At 41.4% G+C, this 16410-nt stretch overlaps 1 protein-coding gene across 3 annotated transcripts in view; it reads left to right on the plus strand.

Moving 5' to 3' along the window:
• Nucleotides 1-16410, plus strand: part of CACHD1 (cache domain containing 1) — a 161954-nt gene that overhangs the window by 122839 nt on the left and 22705 nt on the right. For all 3 annotated transcript variants that reach the window (XM_072997750.2, XM_072997751.2, XM_072997753.2), the window contains exons 12-16: nucleotides 613-730; nucleotides 1635-1803; nucleotides 10343-10485; nucleotides 11240-11421; nucleotides 12863-12973. In XM_072997750.2, the coding sequence (XP_072853851.2) occupies nucleotides 613-730; nucleotides 1635-1803; nucleotides 10343-10485; nucleotides 11240-11421; nucleotides 12863-12973 (723 nt within the window). The remainder of the gene's footprint in view (nucleotides 1-612; nucleotides 731-1634; nucleotides 1804-10342; nucleotides 10486-11239; nucleotides 11422-12862; nucleotides 12974-16410) is intronic.

The raw sequence follows: 16410 nt of genomic DNA on the forward strand, positions 1-16410 counted from the left end.
ACCATTGACTGTGCCAGCTACCTTGGAAATAATATTTAGTTGCACTATAGCCGCGCTGGCTGGGGGATTCTGAGAGTTTTCCAGGCTCTGGCCAGATTTGATGAGAGTTGTAGACCAGAAGCATCTATCTGGAGAACCACAGTGGGCTACTTCAGCTGCAGATAGCCAACAAACTCTTATCACAAGATACATACTCCATTCCTCTGATGTAGATATATAAGAACCAACATTTGCTGAGTGAATTCAGCACTAATTTTTTTTCTCAATTCGAAGGCTTACTATGGCCATTCGTGCTAGTGAGCAACAAATAGCCATTTCCATCTCTGTTGCTAACTACAAACGGTGCCTTTAGTGAGTCCATTCCACTGATGGTATTCTCACTAATATCTTGATCTGGAACCAGTTTTACTTGTCAGAATTATAGGGCCAGACTCAGCCGTACTTGGCTCTGTGAGATGATAAATATTATGTGGCACAGCAATCCACTTTTACTTTAATGAAGAACAAATTCCATGCAGCCCTTTTTAAAGTAATCTCAGTTTAAAGTAAACAGAAGCACTGAGTTTCTTTCCTGTTTTAATAACGGATAGATATTGTGTGTTGCCAACTTAGCCTCCCTCTAGGCAGCCAGCTTATTACAGTCCCTGTGAACTCCTCACTGTCTTGGCATGTAAACAAACTGCGTGAAATTGGGAAAGAGGCCTACAACGTGAGTTATGCCTGGAAAATGGTAAGTTACAAATTTTACTTTAAAGTATGCTAATGCACTGAATCAGAATGCAGATTTTAATTACATAAAAATAGGAATTATTCTCTTTATATCTTATAAAGAATTGGGAAATTTGCATGGCCTGTGGGTCATAATGATACCTGTGTATAAACCTGGGATTTTCCAAAGCTGAGAGTCATGTCTTGGATAAATTGTTCATTAGAGAAAAAAAATAATATCAAAGGGATTGGTGTATCTGGCTGTTTATGAATGAGGTTTCCAACCAGTTTTCAGAAATCAACTGGAGAAAGCTTTGAAACCGCTTATGAGAGGTGGCATCATTGCACAACATTAGTTTCTGAACATTTCAGTGGCCCCTCGCTTATAGGAATGCTAACTCCATACTGTATATGGCATGATTTCGGTATAGACTTGCAAATCATTCTAATTTTGCATTTTCTAGTCATGAGAGTTAGTTCTGCAAAAGAATAATATTCTTTCCTCCCAAATATACTGGTATCCCCCCCAAAAAAGGTTTATATATTTAGAATTCTAGTCTTGTGAAAATGCCAATTCAACAAGTGGATTTGTATAAAACCTATGGAAGGCAGTTAAAAAGAAAAATCTTTGGGATGCAGGGTGGTTTCCCTTTATCTCATAGCTACTCTGTGTGTGTGTGTGTGTGTGTGTGTGTGTGTGTGTGTGTGTGTGTGTGTGTGTGTGTTTTAAGTGCTTTAAAAATAAAATCTACAGGCTGATCAGTGGTTTATTTTGCATGTTGCAACATTTACACATTTAGAATAATTTATCCAAAAGGATATATAATGTTTATACTCTAGTAATATTAATAAAATTGGAGGACAGTTTCTTTAAAATTGGTTATTTAAAGATTTGATCATTGTCTTTGTGGTTGATGTTTGTGTAGGTTCAAGATACATCGTTTATCCTGTGCATAGTTGTGATACAGCCAGAAATACCCGTTAGACAATTGAAAAACCTCAACACGGTACCTAGTAGCAAGCTACTCTATCATCGACTGGATCTGTTGGGTCAACCTAATGCCTGTCTTCATTTCAAACAACTAGCAACCTTAGGTAAAACATAGCTTCTGAAATCTGTTTGTTCCTCTGTCCCTTATTACAATGGTTCCAGTAAGATTTACCAGAATTAAAATTAAGCAAAATTAGCAACTTCTGAAGCTGCTTCGGACGGCACTCTTGAGCAGAAGAAGAAGAACCCAAATCTTTCAGAATCATCAACCCAAGCCTTTTTATCAACTTGAATCAAGTTTATTTTAACTTAAGCAAAATGTTATTCTATAGGATCCCTAGATCACCATGTTCAAGTGTATCATTTAGCCAAGACTGTAGCATTGCAGCTTAAAACTGAGAGTCACTTCAGGCTTTACTAGATAAGAGTGAGGGGCTAGAGTTCAGGAGGCCTAGGTTCCAATTCCCACTGGACCATGGAAACCAATGGTAAAAATTGCAACAACATTCCTTAAATATTTCACATACTTTGGAGTCACCCTAAATTGGATGTGACTTGACAGCATGTAACAGCTTAAAATTATTAAATTGAAGCTACTGCTTCTCCCTCTTATTTTCTCTTGCAGTTAGGCATAATCTATTGTCTCTTTGACACTAATTCTGTCTTTATTACTTAAGATTTAACATCTGAAATATTCATTAATATGCATATCTTGAGTAGAGCTGAGTTTATGTCAGAAATAGTAAGTTCAGTGAAAGATATATATTCACTATATATAAATTAGACATGTCTCCTGTTGTTTTCTTCTAAGCTTTTTAGTTCAAGTTCTAGTCAAGTTCTAATCGCGACTCACTCAGAGCACTGCAGAGGCCCCTCAAAGCTTGCTATTAGTGCTCCAGGGAACTGTAGCATGTTACCAAGCAATTCATTAGCACTAAACATAAAAGAACCATGGAGTTTCCCTTTTTTGAGGAAAGCTGGGGGGGGGCAGCGGAATGGTGTTCCCAAACTAACTGAGCTGAAACTTGGACAGTGTGGTTCACAACCTTGAGTCCTCAGATATTTTTGAAACTATAGCTCTCACTGTCATCCCTGGCAGTTCGCCATTCTGGCTTCAGCTGATGGGAGCTGTAGTCCAGCAGTATTAAGGGTCCCAAGGTTGGATCAACTGGTCTAAGGTCTAAGCCCTAACCTCAGCTTACATGTTATATACAGGAATGAGAAGAGCTGTCATCAGTTGTGTGGGCCGAAAGATGATCTAAGCTCTAATTCAGTCTGGCTGGAAGAGCCTGTTACATACAGCACTGATGTTACCTGTCTGTCATGGGTTTGGAGGGAAAGTTCCATCCTATGGGGAGTGGAAGGCGGGACATCAGGAGGAGGGGCTGTACTGTATATATATGTGGAGTCTGTGTGGAGAAGTTAGGGAGAGCTGAAGGAGAGAGCTGAAGGAGCAGCTGGGAAGAAGAAGCTGGTGTGGGAGTCTGTGTGTCAGACAGGGTACTACTGTGTGTCAGTCAGTACCAACCTGATAGGTTCAGGTGTCTGTATGGTTAGCCAGAACTGATAGGTTCAGGGTCTGTGCTTTATTTAAAGGTGTTCTGTGTGAACCAAACTGGTGTATGTATGATTGAGACTAAGCCACGTTACTGTATCTTATTCACTTGATCATTTTATTTTTCCCTGTGTGTTATTTAAATAAACCTTATTCTTTTGTTTGTTTAAAAATCCATCCCTGGTCTGTGTGACTTCTTATAGGGAATGGTTGGTGGCAGCTTAGTGAAACTGTGGCATATCCCAGTAGGTCTGGGGTTGTCACATTGATTGGTGTCCAGCGTGTGGGATACGACTGGTCCAGTTGTCCAGCGGTCCAGCAAAGCCTTGGCAAGTGTGCCCAGAGCAAGGGGGGTCTAGTCAGGGACAATCTGAGAGCGCGTAGGTAATCTTCTAGGCTTACCTCACGGGGAGGTACGCTAGTGGAAGAACGTGTAACCTCAGATTGGTGGGACTAGATTAGGGAGCTCTGAGGCACCCTGTTTTGGCGGGAAAAAGCTGAGGCAAAGCTGAGTGAAGTAGCAGTGATCTAGCTTGTCTGCTGAGAGGCCTAGCAGAGGGGGGTGGACTCTGGCTGGCAACAGTTGCAAGTTAGTGCTGAAGAACAGCAGCAATCTATAGAAGGCTGGTTCTGAGGCAAAAGAAAAAAAAAGTGGTCGCTTTATTTTGAGGCTTGACTTTTGAAAGCAGCCTGTTCTGGGGGGGGGGGATTATGCCCTTGACTCGAAGCCAAATGGCAGAAATGGGGGAAGTGAGAGAACCACAGGGTTCTGAGGAGGAATTTGGCTCAGTGCAGGATGAGAGCACGGGAGAACTGACCTCAGAACTCAGAAAAATGCTCCTAGCCCAACAGCATGAACTGAGGATGAGGGAATTAGACTTAAGAGAAAGATCTGAAATCAGTCAGGCAGAGGCAGATGCCAAGAAAAGGGGAATGGCCATGAGGATGAAAGAGATGGAACTGAAACACAGAATTAGAATGGCACAGAATTTAGAATTGGATTTCCTAAATAAGTTTATTAACAATTTATCAGTTGAAGAAATGTCAAAGAAAGAAAAGTATGAGGCTCAGGTCAGACAAAGTGAGCAAGATCTTGAAAAATATAATCAGCAAAAAGACATTAAATTAAAAGAAATCAGAGATAAGACTGAAGAAAAAGTAAAAGAGATAAAAGCTAGGGCTGAGGAAGAAATTTTACAGATCAGGGCTGAGTTTGAGGCTAAGCAAAAGGAGCTGGATTTGAGAATAAAAGGGAAGAAATTGCAGCAAGTGGGAGGGGCCCATGGTGAAGGGAAGCCCTCAGACATGAAACCAAGACCTCAGATTTTGGAGGGAAAACCAAAACCAGATGAGAAAGACTCCAAGTACAGCAGAAAATGTTATTTCTGTCAAGGAAAGGGCCATCTAATCTCAGAGTGTGAGAAATTAAAGCAGCTAAAAGGAAATGTGCCTCATGATTTGAGTGGAACCAAGCCAAAAGCTGTGTTCTGTGTCCAGACAGAGCAAAGCTCCTTGTCACTGAGGGAGCCTGTTGCCATGGCTACTCAATCTGGAACAGTTACATCTGCTGATCAGGCTGGGGAAAATGGTCCTCTTGTGGAGGTCAAGCGCTGCTTGCTAGTGAGAACAGATTCGCAGTTGTTTGAAACCGCAGGGGTGGACGTAGGAATACTTGACCATCAGTATAGGGGGCTAAGGGATACTTGTTCCCAGGTGACCCTGTGCCATCCAGATATTATACCTAGGGAGTATATAATCCCAAATGAGAGCATAAAGGTGGCAGGGATTGAGGGACAGGTGATCTCGCTGCCAGTAGCTGAGGTACCTGTGAACTTTCAAGGCTGGAGGGGAGTTTGGCGGCTAGCGATTTCATCGACTCTGCCAGCAGCCGTGCTCGTGGGAAATGACCTGGCTGAACATGTGAAACGGGTGCTAGTGATTACACGTTCACAAGCTACCACGGGGACAGTTCAGGGGGGTACTGATGAGCCCGAGACGGAAGCAGAGGGGAGTTCCGAAGCTGTGGTGGAAACCTTAACCACAGACAGCCGATTTGGCTAAGAGCAAAAGGCAGACGCCACTCTCCAAAAGTGTTTTGAACAGGTGACAGACGCCCAGCTAACACCTGAAACCCCAGTGAGATTTCGAGAGGAGAAGGGAATTTTATATAGAGAGACCCTGAGGAATATCTCAAAAGGGGGAGATGGGATCAGAAGTCAGCTGGTGGTACCCGAAAAGTATCGCCCCATGATCTTAAAAAGGGGGCACTCTGACATGTTTGCTGCGCACTTAGGGGTGAACAAAACACAACAGAGAATTACACAGAATTTTTACTGGCCTGAAATAGGGAAGCAGATCAAGGAGTTCTGTAAACAATGTGATGTGTGTCAGAGGCAGGGGAATAACCGTGACAGGACCAAAGCAAAGTTGTGCCCTTTGCCTTTGATTGACACTCCGTTCAAATGCATAGGGGTGGATATTGTGGGACCTTTGCCCAAGGCCACAAAGAGGGGGAACAGGTTCATTCTCACCATTGTGGACCATGCCACGAGGTACCCTGAAGCCATTCCCTTGACTAACATTGAAACTAACACAGTGGCAGATGCCTTGGTGGGGTATATGTCCAGGATGGGATTTGCCTCAGAAATAATCACAGATTTGGGCGCATCGTTTACATCGAAGCTCATGAAACGGTTATGGCAAATCTGTGGAATTAAACACAAGGAAACCACTGCCTATCACCCTGAAAGTAATGGGTTAACGGAGAAGTTCAATGGGACTCTAATGCGCATGATTAGGGCTTACTTGGCAGAGAATCCAAACAATTGGGACCAGAAGCTGCAATCCCTTTTGTTTGCTTATCGAGCAGTGCCACAAGCCAGTACCGGGTTCAGTCCGTTTGAACTCTTGTTTGGGAGAAGGGTGAAAGGGCCCCTTGATTTGATCAAACAAAATTGGGAGCAGATCACCCAGGATGACCCACAAGATGTGGTGACATATATAGACTCTTTAAGGAATGACCTCAAGAGAAACCTAGAGCTAGCAGCAGAGACCCTGCAAGCTCAAAAGGTCAGAAAGAAAGCTTGGGATGACCAGGAAGGCAGGGAGAGGCACTTTAACCCAGGGGAGGAAGTGCTTTGGCCTAGGCCCTGCAAAGAGAACAAACTGCAGCTGGGTAGCCCAGAAATAAAATACTTGGGTCACATAGTAGGGGGAGGAGTGATCAAACCCCTAGAGGCCAAGATAGAAGCCGTTCGTGATTGGCCCAGACCCAACACCAAGAAAAAAGTCAAATCATTTCTTGGGTTGGTGGGCTACTACAGAAAGTTCATCCTGAGGTTTAGCGAGATGGCGACTCCGCTGACCGATCTGACGCGGAAGAAGACTGATGACTGCATCCCGTGGACCAGCGACTGTGAGGAGGCGTTCCAGAGGTTGAAGGAGGCCCTCATCAACTATCCAGTGCTGCGTGCTCCAGACTTCGACCGGGAGTTCATCATCTACACCGATGCGTCTAACAGCGGGGTAGGAGCAGTTCTTTGCCAGGAGGATGAGAATGGTGACCAGCATCCAGTGTCCTACCTGAGTAGGAAACTCCAGAAAGGTGAGAGACATTTGGCAACCGTGGAGAAGGAATGCCTGGCCATAGTCTACGCGATCCAGAAGGCCAAGCCTTACATCTGGGGAAGACATTTTGTTCTGTGCACTGACCATTCACCACTGCAATGGTTAAAGACAATGAAAACCCACAATAGTAAACTTATGAGGTGGGCTTTAAACTTGCAAGACTATGACTTTGAAGTGAAGGTGGTCAGAGGGTCAGTGAACTGTGTTGCTGACGCCTTATCAAGAAGACCCGAAGAATGAAGACGGCGAAAGAACATGGACTATGTATATATTTTGGTGACCAAAGGTTAAATGTACTTGTTTATTACACATGTTTGGTTTGTATGAATAAAGGTGACTTGATGTATTGTAAATGGTAAATGTTTAAATGCCTAATTGATATGTTTATCCTAGAGTAAGTATGGTATTGTATGTTATGGTATAACTGTTTTTGTATGTTTTGGATCCAGGTTGTTTTTTGGAGAAAAGCACCTTAGCTTTCCCCCTACAAAACAACTTATAAAGAGGGGAGGTGTTACATACAGCACTGATGTTACCTGTCTGTCATGGGTTTGGAGGGAAAGTTCCATCCTATGGGGAGTGGAAGGCGGGACATCAGGAGGAGGGGCTGTACTGTATATATATGTGGAGTCTGTGTGGAGAAGTTAGGGAGAGCTGAAGGAGAGAGCTGAAGGAGCAGCTGGGAAGAAGAAGCTGGTGTGGGAGTCTGTGTGTCAGACAGGGTACTACTGTGTGTCAGTCAGTACCAACCTGATAGGTTCAGGTGTCTGTATGGTTAGCCAGAACTGATAGGTTCAGGGTCTGTGCTTTATTTAAAGGTGTTCTGTGTGAACCAAACTGGTGTATGTATGATTGAGACTAAGCCACGTTACTGTATCTTATTCACTTGATCATTTTATTTTTCCCTGTGTGTTATTTAAATAAACCTTATTCTTTTGTTTGTTTAAAAATCCATCCCTGGTCTGTGTGACTTCTTATAGGGAATGGTTGGTGGCAGCTTAGTGAAACTGTGGCATATCCCAGTAGGTCTGGGGTTGTCACAGAGCCCCTCCAAAGTCTCTTGGCCTGGTGCTCTTAAGGTGTTGTCCGTTTGCCATGCTGAACTGAAATTTGACTTCTGGTCCAGTTGTCTTCTATATATGAAATGGAGGGAATGATCTTAATCTTCACCTTTGGCAGTGAAATGTCTTGTGTTGGCCTTGCTTCTGTGTATCATGGACTTGGGTGGGAAATTGACTTAATATCATGGTGGCACAGAAAAATTAAAATTCTTTTCAGGAATGTTGGAAATGAAAACAGACCTTCCAGTTCAGTCACTGTATGGCAGCTCCTCACACCTCTTTTAAGGAGGCTTGCCTTGAGTCTTAAGGAGAATGGAGCAGACCCTCTGTGTTCTCCCATTCAGGCTCTAACTCCTACTGCAGTGCTCTGAGTCCTCCCCCCCCGCAAAAACTATTTTCTGTATGGACTTTTTGAAGTGTGTCAGGCAGACCTATGGTTAAATGCCACTAAGTGAAGTATCTTGAGATTTTCCACTTTGTTAAAAAAAACACCTTTCTGAAATAAGAGTACCCTGGGAGCAGATAGTTGCATAATTTGACTTCTAGAAAATAGTATGTCTTGATTCTGAGTAATGTTGTTATACTACTTTCAGAGGTGAGCTTCATTTTCCTGGCTGTCAAATAAATCATTAGCAATAACATAAAAACATTGAAGTTCTTCCAGTCATGCCATATCCTGTTGACTTTGGAATTATGCAGATTTTATTCCCAGCTATAAATATTTAATACCATCAATCCCTCTGAAAGAAGCTAGAAGTTAGAACTCTGGTGAGACTGCACTTTGAAATATTTTTAATTGGCAAGTTCAGAGACTCTGAAAACTGTGTAAAACTTCTGAATTCACTTGAACACCCTTTCCCTTTTTTTAAAAAAAAAAGAATAGTTTAATATATTAAAACCATCCACATTCATTTTATTAGATTCCCCCAGAGGATACTGAAAAAGGAAATTTAAGCTGATACAAAACGTAAACAGTCATTTCCATGCAAAAGGTTTTCACAATGGCCAGAACCCTATTTGGGGAATTAGTTGCAGCTAATTGTATGATAAAGTAATAGAGTGTATCTCAGTTGCATGCTTGGCCATACATTCAGTTGTACAACCAAGATGTGTCCAGACACCTTGTCAATTAGGTTTAGCAACTTATGCAAACCTTATATGAACACCAGTAAGGTTCTGAGCAATGTACTTCAGCATTTTTATTCATACTGAGAAGCAAGCAGCTTCCCACATTCTTCCATGTTGCGCTTTAAAAATGAAAACATGTGGGAGTGGGGGTGTTTCACACTACAACCCCCAGAATCCCGCAGTCAGCATGGCCTTGTCACCAGATGATTATGAGGCAGAGCAGGTCATTTTGTCAGTTTCAATATATTTTGCATAGTTAGACATACTCTTATCAAAATTGCCTGTGAATATAGTTTTATCATCATGGTTATCACCCTGTCCTGACTTCTAGAAGCATCAACTGGTAGCCATGATAAACTTCCTGGTGCTTTAGATCAGTGGTCCCCAACCTTGGGCCTCTAGATGTTCTTGGACTTCAACTCCCAGAAATCCTGGCCAGCAGAGGTGGTGGTGAAGGCTTCTAGGATGTTGTAGCCCAAGAACATCTGGAGACTCTAGGTTGGGGACCACTGCTTTAGATAACCAGGGCAAACATTGCTTTTGTACTACCAAGCCATAGGATGCCTTCTGAATGACATCTGTCCCTGTAGCAGGCTTTTAATAAGTTCTTTGTCATGGCCATGTATTTTGGGAAGTATATCTTGGCCTGGCTGACCACTGAGGTGGCTACCTCTTTGATTCAGGACCAGTCTCGCAATGATTTATACAGCCAGGCATGGGAAGAGAGGAGATGCTTTGGGGATTTTCTGCCTCATGTGCCAAAATAACTTGACCAATTTTTAGGTACTATGCATCTTACTTTGGGTAAGAAAGGTCACCCTCTACAGGTCTATCTTAGAGAACACAATGTCTCAGACTGACCCTGGCCAGATTGGTTGTAGGAAGAAGTCCTGAAACAGGCTGTGGTAACTGAAGCTTTTCTCACTTTTGATGTACCCTTTAATACTATCCCTGGATGTAGGTGCCCTCTATTGTCTTTCCTTTACATAAGCTGCTTCGTTTTCCTATGGCATTCTTCTGCAACAGGTGTTTCTCCTTTCTTGCATAGCTGTTGTTGCATAATACATTACACTGTTGCAACAACACTACCCTCTGGTGGCTACATACACAACATTGACATTTGAGATGCATTTCTTGCAGCATACATCTTCAGTCTTTCATGTTTAGGTGCTCTCCTATAGTACTTGTAGCAAGTAGGAATCTGAGTATTTATGTGATTGGATTTAGCTGGTATCTTCTGGTATACAGAGTTTACCTGTGTTGTCTTTCCAGAAAGCCCTACAGTAATGCTGTCTGCAGGCAGCTTCTCTTCTCCATATGAACATCTGAGCCAACCTGAGACCAAGAGGATGGTGGAGCACTATACAGCATATCTTAGTGACAACACACGTCTCATTGCCAACCCTGGTCTGAAAGTATGCTTTTTAAACTCTTTCTAATTTTGACCCTTTGTCATCTTTGTTGTCATGATGGTCTTGCTTGGACATTTGCTAGGTTCACTTGGTGGAAGAAGATTTTACAGAAGTTAGCTAAGTTTTTTGGGAGGAGTGGAACTTGAAATTTTTGCTTTTTTGTCAGTGTGAAGACAATGGCATTATACTGAGGAACATAGCAAATGGATGCAAGAAAGTGCTGTCATGGGGTTAAAAAAAGATAACTGACTTGTTTTAGTTCAACTTTTTGTCTCTCAGCTAGTTGGATTCTGAGATGGAGTTCCAAACATAGTGGTCTTTGTCCTGGTGAAGTTTTAAGAGTCCTCAGATACAATATTTCTCTCAAAAGGAAGTTCACATTAGATCATATGAGTATGAACAATAAGAACATGAGATCAGTGCTACAAAAAGAACAGATATATTCTTCCTTTTACAAGGCACATAAAGCAAAAGTGCAAAAGAGATTTACATCGATACAAAGTGTAGTAAAGTGCAGCAAAACATCATATATTGTGATGTATAATATGTAGTATACATTGTGAACAATAGCAGCAATAATTCCTTGGTTATAATTTTTTTAAAAAAATTTGCGGGGTCCATCTGCTGTGAGAAGATTTTAAAGAAGTAATTGGGTTTAGATTATCTCTGATGAGTCTTTAGGAAACCCTGCAAGCAGCTTATTATCTTTTCAGGCAAGTCTTAGAGGAACCCTGCTAGGTCTGTCTTTGTTTTGCAGTTCTCTGTCAGAAATGAAGTAATGGCTACCAGTCACGTCACAGATGAATGGATGACACAAATGGAAATGAGTAGCTTGAACAGTTACATTGTCCGCCGTTACATAGCAACGCCCAATGGGGTGCTCAGAATTTATCCTGGTTCCCTCATGGACAAAGCATTTGATCCCACTAGGAGACAATGGTGAGTTTTAGGATCCCATTATAAAAGGTTTAAGAAAACCTTCGAGGTTGATAATATTGCAGAAGAGAGGAAATATCTGACATAGGCTTTGTAGAAAATCTTGGTAAAATAGACAGATGAAAGAGTTCTACATGAATTAGTATACATAAATATTATTATATTTGTAATAGAAATCTCATTGGATGCTTGCTTTTTAAAAATTAGCTTCTGTTTCTTACCCTTTGGCACATCAGTAAATAATCAAAATAGCTGTGTATCTACATACAGAGAACTACCTCCCAAAATTCATGCTACTTTTAAAATCCTTTGGCACTTATCTCATGTGATTTTTATTATGAATTTCAAATCCTTGTGGTGTTTTTGTGTCTCTCTGTTTCATGCAGCAGCTTTCTTGTTATGAACATTTCCCATGATCAACTTCTGTATACAATTATGCCAGTGTAACGTAAGTCTATTAATTATGCACAAGCATGGTTTAAGAAAACCTTTTGTATACACTGCAAATGAGAAAATAAACACAAGGGAACTTCTGAATGTGTTCCATTCCATATGCTGTGTTAAAATGAACCAGGACTAAGGGAGCACTGCAAATCAAGCCACAAATGAGTGAATATTACCGAATGACTATAACCAGGATTTTTCTCTCAGGCTACTCATGCTGTCTGTCACTTCTACCAGCATGCTGTTCTGTATTTTTTTTGTGCGTCTCTGCACAGACAGTAAAGTGCAGGAGGACTGAAATAATTTTGCTCTCCCTCCATAGGTCACATACTTCTTCCCCCCCCCCCTCATAATCACAGTGTCTCTTAAGACGCTTGAAAAAGCAACCCTGTTTTAATTAGATGAATGTTCATAGAGTACATTTCAAAGTGGCAAGGGGATGGGGGCAGAAGAGCTATCCTGACAGCAGCAAGAAATACCCTAGAAAAACAAAGATAGGATCACCCCCAGAATGTTTTTTTTTTTTTTTTTTTGAAAAAGCAAATGCTCAGTATATTTTGATTACACTTATTCTTTGGGCCAGGACTCTGAAATGATTTATATATCGCTTGTTGCATCTCCTCACTCGGTTTGTGGGACTTCTGTCTATTATTTTGAAAATCAAGGCATCACCATACAATACTTGAAACCAAACCAAACCTAATAACCATAACCAAAATTGACCCATTTAAATCTATGCAATATATGATCCGTAGGGTCTCTTCCAGCTCTGTAGTTCTAAGATGATGATGATGATGTTTATGTAATTCTGAAAAGGTACATGGGGCCACATCTGCAAATCTGAAAGAAATTCATTTTGCACATAGCTTGCAGTGGTCCTCAGTTAATGCAACATGAACTTTTTGTGTTCCAGAGGTTTTGCAGATATTTTTCCCTATTCAGTTTTTTTCACAGACTGTTACTTAATTATAACAATATTGTTTCCTTTGTTTTCTGTTAGGTATCTCCATGCACTGTCGAATCCAGGATTAATTACTTTCACTGGACCTTATTTAGATGTTGGAGGAGCTGGCTATGTGGTCACCATCAGTCATACAGTTCATTCTTCAAGGTAAAATGCTTTTGGCAGTACCATCATGACTTTGTCCTTAGTCCACAATTAAAGTTAACCAATGGAGAAATATTCCCAGTACAAGTAAATCAATGGGACAGGGGAACGGGTTGGATCACAGAAGGATATTCTTAGGCATAGGAATATAATAATATTTGAAAACATCGGCTGGCATGTATTAAACAATAATGTTTCATGTGTCATGCACATGTGGGCTCCAGTGAGGTAGTTACCTCATTGAAGCCCAGCTATGTATGACACACTAAACACATAACATTGTCACTGCATGTATACTTTTTCACATGCACACCCAGGATCACTGACCCTTTAAAATATGTGGGGCAAAATATGTTGAGAAAGTGTTTCTGCTGGTGAGATAGAATCCTTAGCCTCACCGAACTGGAAACTTCAAAGAAAGTGTTCCTTTTGATTCTCTGAGATTTCTTGTGACTAGCTATGCCTGCCTTAGCTATTAGCATCCTCTAGTGAATTCTTCATTAATATTTTCCTATAGAATTGCTTCGGAACAGTTTAGGAGTGGGAAGTGGCACCAATTGACTTAAGGAAAGGAAGAAGCTTCTGTTTTCCCCATCGAAACACTGTTATAAAAATATGCCAGTATAGACTCTCAAAGACTGTGTTTTATGCTCCTTTGATGTATCAGTTGCTAAGGCAACAATATGTAGTCTTGAGCTGTGGAGCCAAACAGGGTATTGCCAGACCTCCACATATGGGCAAGATGTTATCATTTATTCACAGCAGTGCTACCTCTACATCTTTTAAAGCAGTAGCGTGCACACAGCACATACTGAATATCCACACCATCATATCTAGTTCAAATTATCATGACTATGGCCGGCTAAGACTTGCTATACAAGTTGCTTATTTGGATCAGGGTAGGAGGAAGCAACTTTGGGATTTTTATTTTATTTATTTATTTATTTTGATAATGTAAAAATTTCTAGCTTCCATTAAAAACCGAAACATGAGGAAAGAGAATAATTGACATGTTGGCTCAGGAGAATGGGAATACATGTAGGAAAACCAACAGACTGTAATTTAAGTAGTGGAATGCTAAAGGCACACTGAATTAATAGAGCATTTCCACACAATTGGGGATCCCCCCCCCCAAAAAAATGAATGCGTATTTATTTCCAATTCATAGTTCAGGAGAACACAGTAGGCTTTTCTGCTGTGGAGACAGCATTTATGCCCTGGTTTGTTTCTGGTCACTATCTAGTCAGTGTCTCTCATCTTGACTTGCAGTAGAAATAATGAAGAGAAACACATTTATTACAGCACAAGCCTTTGTGAATCCACTGCCTCAGATGCAAAAAGGGATGTCTTGAATTGACAGGTGTATGAGTGTTGTTTATAGATAGAGGGAAAAAATTATAGTGACATAAAAGAAAAATGACATGCAAAAGTATGTAGTATGCCTGCAATGTTAAATCATGCTAGGGAGAAAGGAGAGAGAAGTAGGTACACTGCCTTGATGCCCTTGTTTGAAAGTTGAGATATAAATGGAAATGTAGGTAGAGTAGCAGTTTCATACTATTGCCATTTTAGACTAAGAGTGTGGCTCTCCAGATGTTGCTGGGCTGTAGCTTCTGTCCACATCAGCCGAGATAGCAAATAGGAAGGGACTATAGGAGTTGCAGCTCAATGACCTCCGATGGTCCACAATTTGCCATCCTTGTTTCACAAAAGCCAATACAACTGAAGTGAGATGGCACGGGGAATGGTATTTTCCCCACTGCAGGGATGCTTGCACTACCCAATAGAAAAACAAAAGTAAAGATGCAATTTATTAATAGAAAACAAAATTTGGGGTGCAGAACACCTTTATTGAATCACTAAAAAGCTGTAAGTTAGGCAGGGTTTTTAGTTCTCCAGAACTCCTCTTTGGTTATAGGTGGTTTAGATTTGGAGACAGGGAAGAAGCAAAGTTCCAAAGCATCTAGAATAGAGATGGGCACGAAGCACTTCATGCTGGGTTATCTTAAGTTGTCAGCATGTCACCACAGGTGCAGCACGTTCCCTACCCCTCCGCCGACTCCTCCACTCACCAGCCAGCATGCACCGCTCGTTCCTTCCCTGTCACTCAATCTTCTAGTTCCAGCAGGAGCAGGCAGCACTGCAGGAATCTCTGCTCTGTCTCCTCATCTGAGTGGGCAGCTGCTGGAGGAGGTGGAGAAGGGAAGGCTGTACTCCTGGTGGGATGTGAAGTTCACATGATGGGAGGGAATGAGCAGTGTTCGCTGGCTGGTGAGTGGGGGGTAGGGAACGCATGGCGCCTATGGTGCTATGCCAACAGCTTAAGATGCCTCAGCAGGAAATGCTTCATGCTCATCTCTAATCTAGGGTATTGTGCTAGCTGCCCTGTAACCTTGCTGACATGTTATTACTGTATAGCTGAGCATTTCATGGCACTGCCAGCCAAGTCTAAAACAAAACAACATACTGTTTGTTCCCCAGGTAGAAATGTTTGGCACCAATAGTAAATCAAGAAGATGTACACCCAGACTTTTGTCTGTTAAACTACTGTGGATATAGGACCTCCATAGCTGAAGCATGTCTCATAGAGATTATAACGGTTTCCGATTAACTTAAGATTGAAAGGGCACAAATGTAGTGCAGCCCCTTTGAGAGAAGCTCGTGACCATTGATAACAGACTGCTTCTGTCAATACTGATTTTACTGTGTGATGTTCACTTTTCAGTTTCTGAAATTGCCTGGTTTCATCCAGGTAGCCTAGTACCAGATTCTTTGGTGCAGGGGATTCCTCAAGATTTACACTGTGGCACTCTGATGGAGCACAGACTAAATCTATTGTTGTAAAGATTTTGATTTCATGGATTTTTACCCATTAGAAAGTGTGGAGTATCTTGGCACTGAATTTCTAAGCTCTGTTACAAGTGGAGAAAAATCACAGATTTAACAAGACAATCTTTTCAGCAAATTATCCACGAACCAGTATAACTTGGAACAATTGAACATAAGCTGATTTTAGGCTTAAATCCGAGTATTCTAACCTACATTGTGGGTTATTCTATGTCCGTATTCATTTTAAACCCAAACTTTCACATGGGAATTAGAACAAAAATCCAGTAGAGGGGGGGAAATGACCTTTCAGCTACTTGGAATTTTAGCATCTTTACAGGGAATTCATATTCCCTTTCTCATGATGGCAGGATAAGTGAAAAGCTGTGAAGAATTTTAATAAGCAGAAGGTCTGAAGGCCACACAGTTCCCCAGAAGCTGAAAGGAATCTGATCCTTTAAACAGCATCTACCCGCAGAAGGCTTCTATATTTCTGTAACTGGTTTAATGCTTCAGGGGACCTGTAGACCCTGATGAGCCAAAGGATTTACTTTGTTTACAGTCAAGGATTTCTAAAAGTGGATATAGCATTCTTACATTTAATGGAGACCAGC

Source organism: Pogona vitticeps, chromosome 4, assembly GCF_051106095.1.
Source record: "Pogona vitticeps strain Pit_001003342236 chromosome 4, PviZW2.1, whole genome shotgun sequence".
NCBI lineage: Eukaryota > Metazoa > Chordata > Lepidosauria > Squamata > Agamidae > Pogona > Pogona vitticeps.